The following is an 18624-nucleotide window of genomic DNA, read 5'->3' as shown; positions in this document are numbered from 1 at the left end:
ATAGATGAAATGAACGTGGAATATCTTTGTATTACAAAGAATATTTCTGGCCAGAAATGCATTGTAGAAAAGTTACCAACTTTATCTTCTGGCTTATACTATTTAAAGATTCGTACAGTTGAAGCACACTCTATCGTAAACCAGAAGTTTACTGATTCAAATATTTTTGTGCTTTGGCATGGCCGTTTGGGCCATCCATCCTGGATCAATAATGATGAGACGAATTACTAAAAATTCGAGTGGGCATCCATTAAAGAACCTGAAGATTCTTACAAATGATGAATTATCTTGTGATGCTTGTTATCAAGGCAAAATGATCACTAGACCGTCACCAATGAAGGTTGGCATTGAGTCCCCTACCTTTTTAGAACGTATACATGGGGATATATGTGGACCTATTCACCCACCAAATGGGCTGTTTAGATATTTTATGGTCCTAATAGATGCATCTTCAAGATGGTCTCATGTTTGCCTACTATCATCTCGCAACTAGGCGTTTGCAAAGTTATTAGCCCAAATAATTCGATTAAGGGCACAATTCCCAGATTATCCTATAAAGGCTATTCGCCTTGATAATGCTGGAGAATTCTTATCTCAAACTTTTGATAATTACTGTCTATCAGTTGGAATAAAAGTTGAACATCATGTAGCTTATGTTCATACTCAAAATGGCCTTGCAAAGTCATTTATTAAACGACTACAATTAATAGCAAGACCACTACTTATGAAAATAAAATTGTCCACTACTGTTTGGGGCCATGCTATCTTGCACACATCGTCACTTATCCGTCTCAGACCAACACATTATAATAAATATTCTCCGTCACAATTAGTTTTTGGTCATGAACGAAATATTGCCCATCTACGAATTTTTGAATGTGCTGTATATGTGCCAGTAACACTACCACAGCGCAGTAAGATGGGCCCCCAAAGAAGGTTAGGAATATATATTGGGTTTGAATCACCCTCTATTATTCGCTATCTTGAACCATTTACGGGAGATTTATTTACTGCTCGATTTGCATATTGTCGATTTGATGAAATAAATTTTCCACAATTAGGGGGAGAGAAAAAGGAAATCAAAAGAGAAATTGTGTGGAAAGTTTCATCATTATCTTATTTTGATCCACGTACCCCTATATGTAACCAGGAGGTCCAGAAGATCATCCATTTACAAAATATAGCAAATCAAATGCCAGACACGTTTACTGATTTGAAAAGGATAACTAAGTTACATATCCCTACAGATAATGTGCCTATACGAATTGATGTCCCAGCAGGACCATCTACTAGCATAAGAACTAGTGAACCTAAAGCACGCCTGAAGCGTGGTAGGCCTTTGGGTTCTAAGGATCGAAATCCTAGAAAAAGAAAATCGACAAATGATCAAAATGATATTATGAAGGGATCTCCTGAAGAGACCCAAGATCTGATTAGTTCTGAGATTCCTGAAGAAATCAATGAACCCGAGACTCAAGTGAGTAAGGAACTTTTAATAAGTTCTACTGGTGATGGGATTAATTTAAATCGATCTGAAATAGTGGTGGATAATATTTTTGCATATAATGTTGCACTTAACATTATGCAAGATAGTGAGGATTTTGAACCCCGATCTGTCGAAGAATGTCAACAAAGATATGATTGGCCAAAATGGCAAGGGGCAATTCAATCAGAATTGAACGCACTTGCTAAAAGAGAGGTCTTTGGACCAGTAGTTCAAACACCTGCTGGTGTAAAACCAGTTGGTCATAAATGGGTTTTTGTGCGAAAAAGGAATGACCAAAATGAAGTTGAAAGATACAAGGCTCGCCTTGTCGCACAAGAATTCTCACAACGACCTCGAGTCGATTATGAAGAAACATATTCACCAGTTATGGATGCCATAACATTTCGATATCTCATCAGTTTAGCCTTACGTGAAAGACTTGAAATACATATGATGAATGTGGTTACAGCTTATCTATATGGGTCACTTGATAATGAGATTTACATAAAAATACCTGAAGGATTTAAAATGCCTGAAGCATATTCAAAATATCGGGAAATGTATTCAATCAGATTACAAAGATCTTTGTACGGTTTAAAGCAATCTGGGTGCATGTGGTATAATCGCCTTAGTGAATATTTACTGAAAGAGGGTTACATAAATGATATTATTTGTTCATGTATTTTTATAAAGAAAATGACATAAGAATTTGTTATACTTGCTGTTTATGTTGATGATATAAATCTTGTTGGAACTCCAAAAGGCAATTGAATATCTTAAGAAAGAATTTGAGATGAAACATCTTGGAAAAACAAAACTTTGTCTTGGATTGCAAATTGAACATTTAGCAAACGAGATCTTTATGCATCAATCTGCCTATACATAAAGGGTCTTAAAATGCTTTTACATGAACAAAGCGCACTCATTGAGTACACCAATGGTTGTTCGATCACTTGAAGTGAATAAGGACCCGTCCCGACCTCCAGAAGAGGATGAGGAACTCCTTGGTCCTGAAACACCCTATCTCAGTGCAATTGGTGCACTTATGTATCTTGCTAATGCTACAAGGCCTGACATAACATTTTCTGTTAATTTACTAGCAAGATATAGCTCTTCTCCTACTTGGAGACATTGGAATGGGATTAAGCATATTTTGCGATATTTAAAGGGAACTCTTGATATGGGTTTGTTTTATGCTAACAAAGGTAGTGAAGATCTTGTTGGTTATGCAGATGCAGGTTATTTATCTGATCCCCATAAAGCTCGATCTCAAATCTGGTACGTGTTTATATGTGGAGGTACTGTCATATCATGGCGCTCCACAAAGCAGTCAATTGTTGCTACTTCTTCAAATCATGCTGAGATAATAGCTATTTATGAAGCAAGTAGGGAATGCGTATGGTTGATATCAGTGATTCATTTTATTCAAGAAAAATGTGGTTTGGAGTGTGATAAAAGATTCACAATTTTATACGAAGACAATGCTGCATGCATAGCCCAATCGAAGGGAGAATTTAATAAAGGAGATAGAACGAAACACATTTCACCAAAATTATTCTACACACATGATGTGCAGCAAATCCGTTCAAGTGACAATCCGGCAGATTTATTCACTAAATCTTTGCCAACTTCAACTTTTGAGAAGATGGTATATAAGATTGGAATGCGGAGACTCAAATATTTGAAACAAGGTTTTCATCAGGGAGAGTAAAATACGCGATGTACTCTTTTTTTCCTTACTAAGATTTTTTCCCACATGGTTTTCCTTATAAGTTTTTAATGAGGCAACTAGAAATGTGTATTACTAAATATGTATACTCTTTTTCCTTCACTAGGATTTTTTCCACTGGGTTTTTCCTAGTAAGGTTTTAACGAGGCACAATACCTTTTAATGAACATCCAAGGGGGAGTGTTATGAAAATAATTATATTGTGGATGTTCATTTATTACTCCGCTATAGATAATCTTCCTGAAGAAGATTATCCATTTAGTACTCTGTTGAAGTTTATCTACAAGCAGCTGATGCAGGCAGGTTGCAAGCAGCTCAATGAAATGATTTGCAGCAGCTTCTTATTAAACAGGCAAGTTGCAAGCAACTCATGCAGACAGCTTACAAGCAGTTAAAGAAAAGCCTTGTAGCTGCTTCGTGAAAAGCCTCGCAGCCGCTACATTTCTTCTATAAATAGAGGAGTTTTCAGTTCATTATGTACATAAGTTTGAAGTTTGAATAATATATCAGTTTCTCTCTATATTTGTCTTTACTTTACAGTTTTTATTTTATAACAATACAAATTTTTATTTATCTAGTTACAATTATTTAAGAAAGTGTAAAATATTAATGTCAATTAAGACCGAAACTTAGAAAAATTGGCACTCGTGGCCCGAACTCTTTTGTTCTCTTTAAAACGAATTTTCTGAATAAGTTGTTTGGAAAAGATAGTATAAAGAGAAGTTTTCAGATTTTTTCATTTATGAGCTTTTGTGTGAGAGAGGAAAGACATTCTTAAACAATAAAATTGAAACAAACATGGCTGATGAAATTTTTTGCAAGAATATAAAACATTTAGCACCAATAATGAAACGAAATTTTTGACTTTCAGCAAAATCCAATAACTGAATAAAGGGCTAGGGAAAAGATGTTCACACCTTGACTTACCCCTCAAAAGATTCAAACCTTATTATCTTTCACTTAAAGAAGCAACAAATACAACTGAATCCTGCGGAACCAATTCTAAGTTGACATTTTACACCTTACGGGTCGTTTGGTAGGGTGTATAAGAATAGTGCGGAATAAGATGTATTAGACTATTAGTAATGCATGGGTTAGTAATGCAAGCATTAGTTATGAAGATATTATTTCTTATCTAATGTTTGGTGTGGTGTATTAAAATTATAATGCATTGCATAATTTTTAAGAAAAATAGTTGTTTACAAAAATGCCCTCCATATTCTCAAGCTTTAAGGGACTTTAAGGATAATTTTGTTTTTAACTAACATAATGCAAGCATTAGTAGCCTTGGTATTACTAATGCCATGGTTTTCTATGCATTATTTATACATAGGATAATACCAAGTATGATGTATTAGTTATACACAGGTTAAAAAAATGTACCAAACAAGAAATTAGTAATGCATAGAGCTAATGCTTACATTATTTTTTCTAATACCTCCTACCAAACCATTCCTTAGAGTTCACCACTGCAGATCAGAAATTAAGCAAACAGGCGCTGCAAAAGAATCGAGATCTTTGTTCTGTTTCCTTACAAGTTACAATCCTACTTCTATCTTTATGGATGTAACATAAGATTTCACCAAATAAATACAACTTATACACATGCAACTTAATGGTACAACCGTGACCAAGGTCACACACCTCCTCCCTTTCCCCAATTGAGGGGAAAATCGGAATAATGACCTACTGATACTATGCTTACAACATATCTTGCGAGAAAAGAATGCCAAAACCAAAATCAATGTAATTCATGTCTCACTGCATCTTTCTACTCTGTTTGTAAAGGATCCTCAAGCTGTGCTTCTGCACATTCCTCTCAGTATTCTCCATGTTCAGAGCTACCTTTTTTTGTCCGAGAGCATACTTTTGTGCGCACAAAACTCTTCCAATTAAGTCAAAGGCCAGAGTCCTGGAGAATAAGCAGTCTACATTCCTCACTGCAGCCTCTGCAGAGCAATCTCCAGTTGACATGGTGCTAATCCAAGTACCTCATCTCAGATTTGACACATCACATATTTGATACCAACCTTAGATATTTTCTCACCATCCAATAGTTAAATGAGGCAACTCCGGAGGGTCACTGCTTATAAGGTTTGCCCACAGATTTGCAAGTGTGAGGAAGTAATGCTCTCCATTCCAGTCGATAAGTTTCAACCCTGTTTCATTGCAAGGGTAAAAGAATGTAAAGTGAAATTAGCAGACTTGCGAGAATAATACCCAATGTGTGAAGGTTGATTCCCGAGAAATTATAACAGAACCAAGCAGTTCAATGAGTTTTACTATATTCTTATTCTACCACACCAATCATAGTAACAAAAGAACAATTAAGAACAAAGTTATTGCACAAGTTTCAGCCTAGGACTACACCTAATTTTTTTTTAACATTCCTTTTTTAAGTTTCAATATCTTGTTATGTATCTTCAACAATAGGAACCATTACATTGTCATGACTCTGTGGCTCCTGCTACTAACAATGGCTTTGTCACAAGAACGGTAAGAAGTGCAATAATAATTCACACTGAAAATCATGATCTTTTAGAATTAATATACCTGGTAATACTTCCAAAGTTAGAAGCGACAGCCTACACACTTCTTTCTGAGCATAGAGATGTTTTTGAAGGGTAAGTGCATCAAGACTATGAATTAACTTGATAGAGTCAAGCAATGAAGCAACAGAACTCCCATCTCCAGAAGAAGCAGAGTCTAACATACTCGACACAGCTTCTCCAAGACCCAAAGAGGACCACATAGTGTGACATTCATCTAGCATAGAATGAATACTTGTACACTGAGCAGAATTCGACCAAATCCAAGGTTTGCAAAGTTTCACAGATGCTTCAAGCACTACAGTAACCCTATAGATCTCACCCAGGGCCCGGACGAATGCCCTTCCTGCATTTATCATATTAAATGAGAAACTGGAACAGCGAAATGGAATCTTTCCTACAAAACAATTCCATGGAATTCCCTATTATGGGCCAACAAACTTTTCATTAAGCCATTTTTTTGTGGGCCATGCACCAATAAGATACAGATAATGTACCTCGAGGGAGAGATAACATATGACTCTGAGCATTCATTTCCAATATCTTCTTCCAGATACAGGAGCCATGTTGCAACTCTTGGGCACAAACAGAGATCATTTTATACCATACTGAAACATAAATTGATTGCTCCTCCAAAGATCCTGATCTCAAAATCTTTAGCATCATTGTAGCATGTCTTACAAGATCCACTGTTGTTTCCAAATCATTCTCCACCTATTTACCAGAAAATGACATGTAAGTATAGCAAATCAAAGCTTGTTTCTTCTTTCTTTCTTGTGTTTCATGATAACAAATGAATAAACAAGCACAACATCGAAAAGGATGACCAAGTACATGGGATTTTATACGAAGCATTTTTCTTTGATGAGTGGATTTGTTAGAAAATATTCAGTATTGGTTTGAAATTCAAACCCAAAAAGCCGTACATTGACATTATTGCCTTGATTAGGCCTGGGCGTCAAGCTAAGCGTTGTTACAATGCAATGCCCAAGCTCAAAACAACACTTTTTCTCTGATGACGACAAAAGGGACTTACCCAACTTTGATTAAATTGAGACAAGTTTGTGATATCTCAGTAAACGTTGTTAATTTATTCAAAAATCAAGAAGTCTAGTTCAATAGAATTACAAATTTGGATACTAAGTAGTTCAGAAACTTGCTGAATATATTGAGAAAACTTAAAGAGTCTTTTTTTCCAAAATGGAAAAAACTTTAATATTCTATTAGTAAACAACATCATAATTACTTAATTGATAAGTAAATTAGGAATTAAATCTAAGAATATAGCAGTTAAGAAGTTTCCTAAGCATTAGGAAATGGAGAAAATGACATACCAATGATAGTCTCCTTGATAATTGGTAGTCTGATTCAAGTATTTGAAATTCTGGTTCCTGCAAAATCTCAATAAATGCACTCATACAAGCATTCTGATGTAAATGTCCTTCCATATGGCCATCCTTGCACATAGCATTATCCAGGTCAATATCCTTGCAAGCCTCCTATAGAATGAAATATATTACATATAGCATTAAACACTGAGAAAGAACATTTTGCACATCGTATTGAGGAAATAAAAGAAAAAGGGCAAATTCACACCTTATTATTAGATTTTTTTTGTCTCAAAACTATTAGAAACAGAGAGCACTGAAACCTAGTGAATCAAGGAGGCATATGAAAACATGAGATGGTGGTGAAAACGATTCCCAAAGAACCTTAACCTAAAATAATTTATTGGAAACCAAACAGCTCTCAGTATCCAGTTCCCATCCTTGAGTTCCCCGAATTGAGCAGCACCTATTTTTAGAAGATTCCTATCACCAGATCTAGCAGACCTAATTGAAAAGCACCTGTTTTCAAATTTCAACTCCTTGAGGACAAAAGTGTGGATCTCAATAAAGCACAGAATGAAGAAAAAGAACTCAAAGAGGGACAGAAGTTTGGAGACCAAAACGCTCTTTATATCGGATGTCATGTTTACACTTTGGCTCATGGTAAACCACTGTCCGCTTCCCAAAATGGAATACTAGGCTCTATTATATTAGACCCATGCCAGAATATGGCAATGAGATTTAAGCAGCATGAACAATCAACGTGACAGTTCAAAGTTGTCAGAACAAAGTAGTCTCAGCTAAGCTAAATGGAAAGGCAACTACTAATAGTTTGATAAAGTATGAACCCAACTCGCATACATAAGCAAGTGCACCCACCCGGCAGGGGTTGTATATGTCAGTTCCACTAGAAGTTTCCATTAAATCTCAGAAATACACTGTGCATTGCATACAAATTCTAGGTTTCATCAAAGGAAACTTCCTCCTTTTATACATAGGAAGTTCCATGACATAGTAACGTTCTACATTTTCCCGAAACCTAGTTAGATCCTCGGGTATCGGTAGCAGGAATTCAACATTTCTCAAAAGTTGGTAATCTCACAAGTTGGAAGGGAACAGAAAAGAGGATATTGTTCATGAGCAAATGTCCGTAATATTCAGTAATATATGACATAGATAGAAGAGCACAAACCTCAATTTCCTTATTAAGCGTTGAAATTTTTGCTTCCTCTACTGGAAGTCCATCAATGCTTTGAGCTCTCTGGAAGAATATAATATAAACAAGTCAATGCACCAGTACATAAATTCAGCTAGTTCTCTGTATGTGGAACTACTGACGACAATTCAAAATATAAAGAGCAACCACACAGACCTTAAGCTCATCGAGATGGCGTTTAGCATGATAGCACAACTCCTTCCTTAATTTAGAGTACAAATCCAAATAATTATCCAGATTGAGTTTGGAAAAGCTTCTCTTTGGTGGATCATCAGAAGTAAGAAGAGAAGTATCGTTATCTGTTCTCATTTGAGAAGAGCCATCCTTAAACTCCCATTCACCATCATCCAAGTCATCCTCACCATTCACCAGATTTGAATTTGAGACTAAATCTTGTGGATTGTCACTGATGCTATTTGGTACTTGAACAGAGTGAGCAGGTGAGATTTGTTCAGCTTGGCTATATAAATTTGAAATGAGATCATTAATGGAAATGTTTGAATCTGGACTTCTATCATTCTTCGAATAAGAAGCATTATGGGGGACAAAAATATCTTCAATATTAGATGAACCATCAATCTCCTGCTCTTCATCACCAAATATTGATAGGGGAAGAGCCCCTTTATGATTCTCTAACTTTAACTCCTTCACCTGGATAATATTCAAGAATAGGTAAGGAAGGGCTGGAAATAAGTTGCCTATACACTATACTTACCTAAGTTCAAAATGTAAAAAAGAAAAGCTCTACCAATCTTGGTAGATGATGCAGTTCTCAACTCTAAACGTGGCAATTTAAGAGAATAAAGAGGCTGAATATAGTAGTTACTTTACATGTATTTCATTTAATCAAATGTTCCTACCTATAAAAACAGACCAAAAACCTACAAAAAAATTTCTATAAAGAAAGAGAAGAACAGTCCAACCATTACACACACACACACGTCCCTAATCATGCCAAGAGTAAACTTAGAGATTTATTATTAATGTATAAAAGGAAACATCGTTGTTGGAAAGAGCACAAAAGAATAGAAAGCTCCAAATGGCCAAATATATCTGGAGAAGGCATACTCTGCAGAAATCAAGCATAGATGGAACAAGGGAAGAAGAATTTTGCAAGAGACACATGCAGGCGCCATGGTTGTAGGAATGAAAAAGACAAGTGACGAAGATTGGAACTTCGTATCAAACTTTTAGCACCTTGCTTATACATTTACTGTAAAACAGAGATACCATGTATTGATAGGGGCAAAGCATTCACCATGACCAAAATGCTACGTAGAAGGTACAAACTGTAGCAAAGTTCAATTGTTAAGCTAGGTTGAAAAGAAAAAAATGAGAAGAGGATGCAAATGGAATAAACTAAATGCTGAACGAACAGTTATCTTTAACAAAGTCCAAAAATGTTTAGCAAACAAAAAAAGAAAAACAAGGGAGCAGAGCCAAAAGAAACGAGTAAATACTAAACACAGACTCTCTTCAACAAAGTCCAGATTGCTAACTGAACTTAACAAAATATAACAACAACAACAACAACAACCCAGTATAATCCCACTAGTGGGGTCTGGGAGGGTAGTGTGTACGCAGACCTTACCCCTGCCATGAGATAGAGAGACTGTTTCCAATAGACCCTCGGCATCCTTCCCTCCAAGAACTCCCCACCTTGCTCTTGGGGTGACTCGAACTCACAACCTCTTGGTTGGAAGTGAAGGTTGCTTACCATCAGAGCAACCCCTCTTGTCTCGAACTTAACAAAATATATGAAAATAAAAGGAGAAAAAAAAAGGAAGAGGCAATTAATCTTTTCCCCAGCAAAAAAAAAATAGAAATTTCTTAACCAAAAGGAGTGCCATTAAGTCAACAATTGACCTGGTCTTTATCATCACATTCAGAAGCTTGGAGTTCATAATGAGTAACATCATTAACCTTCCATTCTTCCTGCACAAAAAGATAAAAAGAAGAATGGCCTATAAGGGGAAAAACTCCAATAGTGGTATACAATAACAAAAATATCAAAATAAAATTACCTCTGGTTTCAATCCAGAATCTGAAAATGCCGTCGTAAAGTCCCCAAAATCCTCATCGGTTTCAGCACTCCCAACAACTGGATGAGGGTCCAGTGAATCATTACTCTCTTTTTGTTCACCTCTACCATCTGATGCTGAAATGTAAACATTTTTAGATGCAATAGATGGTTCAATATCAAATCCAAATATATTGTCAGGGTGAACAGAAGAAATCCCATTACATGTTGCAAATAGATCAATTGGTTCATTTGGCGTGGAAAATAAATCGATCGAACCATTTAGACTATTGCCAAATCCAGAGGAATATGCCTTCATGTCACCAGCGTGATGTGCCTTAGAATCAGCTGTTACCGATCCGTTAGATGTTGCAAACAAGTCGACTGAGCCATTCAAGCCATTATGAAAAGCGAAAGAGGATGCATTAGTTTGCTGCAATTCTTTCGCCTCTGAGGTAGCCTTCACACAGAAAGAACAAGATTAGTGAACCATAAACACCCTCATGCCTACAAACTAGTAAATAAGAACAAAAATGTAACCAATCAAGAAATCAATCAACTATTCCTCAATCTTAAACAAGCTGGAGTCACTATATGAATCCTCTATGTTCATTCTACTAAATTCAGGCACATTTCATCCCAATATTGAATAATTTGCCGTTTAGGGTAAATTAGGAGTTCACTTTCCCTGATACAACCTCTAACCAGAGAAAAAAGAACTCATGACAAACACCAGACTTAGTGTTAATAAATAAATAAAAGTAACCAAAATAACAAAATTGCACGAACATGTGAATGGACAAAATAAATTACCCAAAAATACCACTAGAACAAAGATGAATTATATATTTTTATTTCACTTTTGGTTTAAAGAAGGCTTCTTAGATGATGTATTTTCTATTTTAGACAACCTAGTATCCTTATAATGATCTACTACAAGACTATTTTTGCTCTCTGTCTGTAATGGTTTTACTACTATAAGCACTCCCTTTGTGCTAGTGATTTATAATATTATTACCTTACTCAAAAATATGTGAGTCTAAAACAGTGCAGAGAAGGTTTTTACACTAGTGCACAACATAACTATTATCGATGGGAGAAATGTCAGGCTTTACCTTATTGTTACCATCTTTGACGGTTGACATTGAGTAAGCATCCTTGAACTCCCATCCATCATCATCATCATCGTTGTCATCATTGTTGTTGTGAGCATCATTCAAATTTTCACTTGAGCCAACAGCATTGAAGTTTGAATTCAACCCACTAATATCCGGACTAGCTGTAGAAATCGACCTCCCAGCATCGGATCCAAATCCACCAAAATCGAAGTCCCATCCACTTAAAGTTGAACTTGGTGCATTTACAGAAGAACTATAACCATTTGAATTGGGAACCAGCACCCCACTTTCAGTCTTAATCTGCTGACTCTGATGATCATTCAAATTTGTGAGACCATCCAGACTCAAAGTTCTATTCAAACCATTCTGATTGGATTTGGACACATGGAAAACCGGATTCCACACACCAAAACTAGAACTTGTGAAATTTGCTGATGAACTCGATGCATTCGACTCGAAATCAAACCCAGTGCTTTTGGTCTTGATCTGCAGACACTGATCATTCAAGCTTGTTACAGCATCTACACTCAAAGTTCTGTCCAATCCATTCTGATTAGATTTGGACAAATCAAAGTCCGGATTCAACATAGAAAAATTTGAATTTGATACATTTGTACTTCCTGTCTTGATCTGTTGAACCTCTTCATTCAAGCTAGCCAGGTAGTTCAAGCTCTGCACTCTACTAACACAAGGAGAACCCGAATTTGGATCGAAACCCGACCCATTCAACTGGAAAGCGGAATCTTTGGAATTCGACTTAACACTATTCAAACCTACCAATTTATTGGAATTTGAAAGAGACCCATTTTGTGATTTCAAGTTGTGATCTTGGTTGTATAAGTTTGAAATAACTGAATCAAATCCATAACCCAAATTGGAATTAGAACCGTTATTTCTTACTTTAGTATTGGTATTCTCTTCAGCAGGCTTTTGTTTCTCTTTATCCACGTCATCATCTTCTGCTTCTGCTTCGCCGAATAATGAAAGTGGAAGAGCACCACAAGGTTTTACCCACCCAGATTCAGAAACGGAAGGACTATTACCAAAAGGGTCGAAGGGTTTAGATTGGGTGAGGGAGGATGCAGTGGAAGGTTCAGATCCGCTAGGGTGTTCGACGAAATCACCCCATTCATCGTCTTCAGCGGAGGGGTCGATTGATTTGGGTGGTAGGGTGAATTGGGTGTTGAGGGAATTCGTAGATGCGAAGGTGAAATCGCCGAAGCTGTCATCGTCGTCTTCCGCCATAGTTGTCGCGGCGGGCGGTGGTGCACGGCGGTTTTGTGTCACCTTGTTCCCCCCGACTGTACGAGGCTGTTATATTCCATTTTGCGGTCTCAACCGCCCACCTCCGACTAGTTTTAATTCCCCAGTTCTTATAGAATTAGTAATTAGTAATATATCAACACCCAAACTACTTTGATCACGTGTTAAACTCCTTCCTACTTATTATGAATTGAATTTGGACGTAGTTACACAATTTGAAATTACAAACTAATCGTAACTCTTAATTTTTTTTTTTATTGTCCTTTTTTAAATATATTAAGTACTGTGAATTTAAAACCGTTTCTCTTCTTTTCTTATCCTCCTTTTTTAACCTTTCAATATATTGTTCATGGTGTGCTTCCATATATTGTGTAGTTGTCACACATTAAAATTTATTTTTTATATTTACTAGTTAATTATTAGTATAAATATTTGTTATAAAAAGTACTTTCTAAGCTCATATTTAACCTTTTATATGTTCATATACGTCAGTTATAAAAATTAAACTCGTTAATAAAATTTTGATTAATTAGCTTAAGTAACAATATTATTTATTTATAAGATATCACTTATTTTTATGATATTATTTACTAATTTATAATTATTTAATTTATATTGATGGGAAAATATTTATTTTAAATACCTCTTAGTTAATTCATTTTTGATATCTACTATGTACATATGTTTGTCATGTAGTAAAATTTATTCATATGTTAAACTGATTTCTTTATTTAACTATATAATTATACTTGTCCAATCAAATATGACAGTGAAAATTATACTGTAATTACGTTGTGGCAAACAAACATGTCATAGTATTGTATAATTATGAGAGTGTGTAATTGTTACCCTAGTAATTACATTGTCAGGTAATCATACATGGCTTTCCAAATAGATCATTAGTCTAAAATTAATACTCCTATTTAAAAGAACTTTGAATTTCACTTTTTACATATACTATCACATTTGTGACATAAATTATTTTATTAAAGTAAAATAAAATTTTCAATTTCAATTATGTTCAAACATAAAATTTATGAAATAGACTAAAAAGAATATCATGTAATATAAAATAAAACAAACGGAGTATTCCTCCGATCCTTAAAACTAGTAATCCTACTTAAAAAGAACTATAAACTTACTCTTAAATATACCATCATATTTGACGAGGAGATTTGAACTCCTTGAAAACCTGTGCGGCATACTGAAGCTTGATTACTTTGGTTAGGGTTGGGTATCGGTCGGTTCGGTTCGGTTAGATATATCGGTTATCGGTTTTAAAATATGGCAAACCGATAATCGAACCGATAAGATATCGGTTATCGGGTATCGGTTAGTCGGTTATCGATCCTTATCGGTTTGGTTATCGGTTTACCCGATAAGAATAAAAAATATCCAAAAATTTCATATTTTATTATAGAAATCGTAATCATACTGTTAAGAGAAAGGAACTGAATTTTTGCTCTTAAGAAAAGAGGGATTAAATTTCAACTTTAGAAAAAGAAAACTTTTTTTTGCATTTGAAGATCCTAATGAATGATCTAAATTTTCAAAGTTATAAGTTAGTGGGAGTTAGGAATAAGATATTCAGCAATCTAATCTTACTAACTATCTCACTACGGGTGGGCATAATTCACACGAAAATAATAAAATCCTAATATTATAAATACTAAAGAATCAGTGCAACAAAAGAAACATATAGAAAAACTAAAAATCTGATCGAACAACTTTAAAGTTTAGAACTAAAAATCTTAATTGAAGAATTAATATGAGAAATTCAGAAAAGTTTAAAACTTACTCTAAGGATTAAGGTCTGAAGATCAAGAGTAACTGCTAAGAGATATTGAGAGAATGAAGTCATAAGGTGGCTTTATATACTTGGCGTATTCAGAATTTGATGGTTACGGTTACGGGTGTCACTATATTTATTGTAAACTTATCACTAGTGGAGGAGGTTAAATAGGGTGTACATTTGGTCGGTTCGCTCTGTTTAATTCGGTTCAGTTCAACCCATTTTAAATTAATTCAGTTCGCTTTATAAGATTTTTGGTGCCTAAATAAATACGTGATAATCAAATAAAGAATATTGAGTCATATATTTGAAATCAAGGAAAAAATAACAGTAGAAGGATAAAAATAATAATTAAAGTTATATTCAAATAAAAATTTTGAGATGTAAAAAAATAAACATAAGCAAAATCAAATTTTATAATTTAAATAAATAATAAAAAATAGGGTTTTATAAAGAGAGTAAATACAAAGATGAAGAAAATAAGAAAAAGAGGATGGAAAAGGGAACAAGCAGAGGAAAAGTAATATTGAATTGCATTGAGGAAAAATATTTGGTCATTTATTTAAAATCAAGGAAAAAATAACATTAAATGGATTACAATAATAATTAAGTCATATTAAAATAAAAATTTGAGATGTAGAAAATGAAAACAGAAGCAAATTTAATTTTATAAGTTAAACAAAATAAGAAAATGGGATTGTATAAAGAGAGAAAATACAAAGATGAAGAAATTAAGAGAAATTACGAAAAAGAGAGTAAAAGAAAATAGAATGGAGAAAAGGAACAAGCGGAGGAAAAGTTAAATTTAATTGCATTGAGAAAAGCTAGTATCGATCTCTAGGGCCTTGCATCTGGTAAGGTAGACCATGGCACCTACAGTCTTAAGGTAGACCCGCGCGAAATACTAGTGCATACATGTAATTCTATCGAGCGACTGGGTGTCATAGGAGTGTCAATGGATATTTAAAAATCGATTAAACCAACTAAATTGTATCGTAATGAACCGATTTTTAGGTTTCATTTAATAAAACCGTATGTTTTTATCTAAATTCATAACCGTGCCGATAATTAGGATAGGTAAATCAAAAAAATATAAAACCGTACCGAATAAATTTACAATGTGAAAAATATATTTATATATTAAGTTTAAAAATAATAAAGCATTGGTTTTTTTTTTGGGCCTTGAAATTATGAAATAATTATAAGCCAACAACTAATTAAACTCAAAATCGTAATTCCCAAACCTATTATGCTACTCTTATTGAAACTAAATTATTTTCAGCATATTCACTAGCAAGACACAAGGTATTGTAGCGATTATGAGTAGCAAACTACAATGTATTGAATATGTTTCCTTTCTTATCATTTAATTTTTTTTTGAATATTTAATCTTCTATAAACTTTATTCTCGAGTGCCAGCTTGGTTAATATTTTTTCACTCGTGTAATTTATATTTTCATTGTATTTGCTTAGTTTCTTTTACGTTGTTGTAAAATAGTTGATGGATCTATACACTAGCCATCTTTCATGTTTTCTTAATTCATCATCTTTTAAACTGTAAAAAATGTCTAGAGAGCTTTGCTAAGTCCTATAAAAGTACGTATGTTATTGCATTCTACTTCTACAAGTGACTTTTACATGACATTCAAAAAAATTACCGAAAATTAACTGAACCGTACCGATACCGAAGAGAAACCGACATGATTGGGCCGGTTTCAAAAAGTCTAATTTTGGTTATACATAATAGAATAATCGAAAAATTCGTATGGTATAAATTTTATAAAATAACTAGCCGAATCGAACCATTGACACCCCTAGGGTGGCATACCACCCCCTTTCCCCTACATAGATCTGCCCTTGGCTATTGGTTAAACCGTTAATGAAAGTGGGCAAACTGAGACCCTAACCGATAACCCAATAGTCAAACAACATTAAACAATTATCGAACTATTTACCAATAACCCGATATCGATAACCCAATAGCATTTTATCGAGTTGGGCTATCGGTTATACCCGATATATGACCAGCCCTAACTTTGGTAGCCATTCGTGGAAAACTGAGAAGGTGTTTGGAGTGGCTTTTAAAAAGTAACTTATAAGCTAAAAAGCCAAAAGCCATAAGTTTGTAATACCCAACTTTTGACCTTTGGCTTATTTTTGTACTTTTCAAGACTTAAAGTGTCACGACCCAAAATCCCAACATGTCGTGATGGCGCCTATCTCTATACTAGGCAAGCCGATAATCTCAATAAACCACAATTTCTCTTAAGTTTGAAAATATAATATTTAAATACAATACAAAATCTCATAAATACTGATATGGACACTCCCCAAAATCTGGTGTCACTGAGTACATGAGCATCTAATATGGATACAAGTCAAAAGAAAATGGTCTATAATAGTCTAAGACCAAATACAATAAAGAAGGAGATAGGGAAGGAAAGACAAGGTCTGCAAAACACGAGAGCTACCTCTGAATCTCCAAAAAATCAACTGTGCGAGAAAAACAAAAACCGCTATGTCCAGAAGCACGTGGATCTGCACACGAAGTACAAGGTGTAGTATGAGTACAACCAACTCAGCAAGTAATAGTAATAAATAAGGAATTGAAGATAGTGACAAGCTACACGGTTATAGTTCATCTCCAGTAATTCCAACAGAGAAAAGACATGCTTTCAAATCCAGCAGTTTAAGTCAAATCAATTTATACAGTTCAAGTTCATGTAATCCGGATATAAAATCTTTTAGAGAATTTCACAACAATGACAAATAGCAACTAAGTGCAACAACAAATGAAAAGCAAGTATAGCCTCTCAGGACAACAATCACTCCACTCATCATAAAAACTCAACCACTCGGCTCTCAGCCCTCAGCACTCACACTCAATGGGTACCCGCGCTCACTGGGGTATACAGATTCCGGAGGGGCTCCTACAGCCCAAGCGCCATAATCCGCACGGACAACTCATGTGCTGCACAGACAACTCACGTGCTATAATATCCTTTACGGACAACTCACGTGCCATAATATCCTTACCTCACTGACAGGCCCTCGGCCTCTACCAGTCCTCAACCTCTCTAGTCTCTCAAAAATCACAAAGATCAGCCCAAACAAAGATAACATAATGTATCAACAAATATCAAGAAAGACTGAGGTATTATACGCAAGAAAAATTATGACTGAGTACAAGACAACAATTAGCAAATAATTCAACAATCACGCGACCTCTGTGGGTTCCAACAGTACCATCACATAGCCTAAGCATGATTTCTAACATGATTTATAGTCAAATTTCTTCAACACATAGAGAGCATATAACTAACAACAAGTTATTTAACTTTACAGTTTCACGAGACGGACCAAGTCACAATCCTCTCGGTGTACGCTCACACGTCCATCACCTAGCATGTGCGTCACCTCCAAAATAATCACATGACACAAAATTTCGGGGGTTTCATACCCTCAGGACCTGATTTAAAACTGTTACTTACATCAAGCCATGAAATTCTTATTCTGCAATGTCCTTTTCTCGTGAATTGGCCTTCAAAAGCCTCAAATCTAGCCATAAATAATTTGATTCGGTCAATAAAATATATTGGAATTAATTTCATAAGAAAATGCAAGTTTTCCATAAAAATCCAAAATTTAGCTCAAAAATCGCCCGTGGGGCCCACGTCTCGGAACCCGACAAAAATTACAAAATTCGAAAGCCCATTCAACCACGAGTCTACCCATGCCAATTTTACCAAAATCTGACCTCAACTCTACAAATCTTATTTCCAAATTTCTAAGTTCAAATCTCCGATTTACACCTCAAAATCATGTAATCTAGTCGGATTATTTGATGATAATTCAATATTATGGAGTAGAAATGATCACAAGGGACTTACCTCAAGTTTTTCTTGAAAATCTATCAAAAATTGCCTCTCCTCAAGCTCCAATTTGTCAAAAATGGCGAATGGGACGAAGTCCCCTGCTTTATAATTCTGCCCAGACAGCCCTCGGTACTGCCTCGATCTTGGCCTTCGATCGTGGTCCTCGATCCTGGGCCTCGATCCAGGCCTCGATCATGGCCCTCGACCCTGGCTTCGATCATGGCCCTCGACCATGGCCCTCGACCCTG

The 18624-nt window shown here is 35.2% G+C and overlaps 1 protein-coding gene across 2 annotated transcripts; it reads right to left on the bottom strand.

Annotated features, from left to right (window-relative positions):
- Positions 1–4612: 4612 nt before the first annotated feature.
- On the bottom strand, positions 4613–12919 carry LOC107788892 (uncharacterized). 2 transcript variants are annotated; one of them, XM_016610623.2, is made up of 10 exons: positions 11444–12919; positions 10554–10788; positions 10333–10466; positions 10175–10243; positions 8465–8959; positions 8285–8353; positions 7099–7263; positions 6262–6478; positions 5769–6110; positions 4613–5374 (listed from the first exon to the last, which is right to left on the bottom strand). In XM_016610623.2, the coding sequence occupies exons 1-10, from the start codon at positions 12689–12691 to the stop codon at positions 5259–5261; spliced, it is 3090 nt and encodes a 1029-aa protein (XP_016466109.1). In that variant the 5' UTR covers positions 12692–12919; the 3' UTR covers positions 4613–5258. The 2 variants fall into 2 exon arrangements, with proteins under 2 accessions (XP_016466109.1, XP_016466111.1); XM_016610625.2 differs by having other exon boundaries at positions 10333–10460; positions 11444–12864.
- Between the last annotated feature and the right edge of the window lie 5705 nt (positions 12920–18624).

This window comes from Nicotiana tabacum, chromosome 19 (genome assembly GCF_000715075.1).
Source record: "Nicotiana tabacum cultivar K326 chromosome 19, ASM71507v2, whole genome shotgun sequence".
NCBI classification, from domain to species: domain Eukaryota; kingdom Viridiplantae; phylum Streptophyta; class Magnoliopsida; order Solanales; family Solanaceae; genus Nicotiana; species Nicotiana tabacum.
The sequence above is the reverse complement of the archived record's forward strand: the minus strand, read 5'-3'. Positions and strand labels throughout refer to the sequence as shown.

Bases quoted from the DNA above. Each gene is read 5' to 3' on its own strand.
- LOC107788892 (XM_016610623.2), bottom strand. From the start codon at position 12,691: ATGGCGGAAGACGACGATGACAGCTTCGGCGATTTCACCTTCGCATCT. The intron at 8,354-8,464 runs GTCTGTGTGGTT...ATATTCTTCCAG, and splicing joins GCCATCTCGATGAGCTTAAG to AGAGCTCAAAGCATTGATGG. The intron at 6,479-7,098 runs GTATGTCATTTT...TCTGGTAAATAG, and splicing joins TATCAAGGAGACTATCATTG to GTGGAGAATGATTTGGAAAC.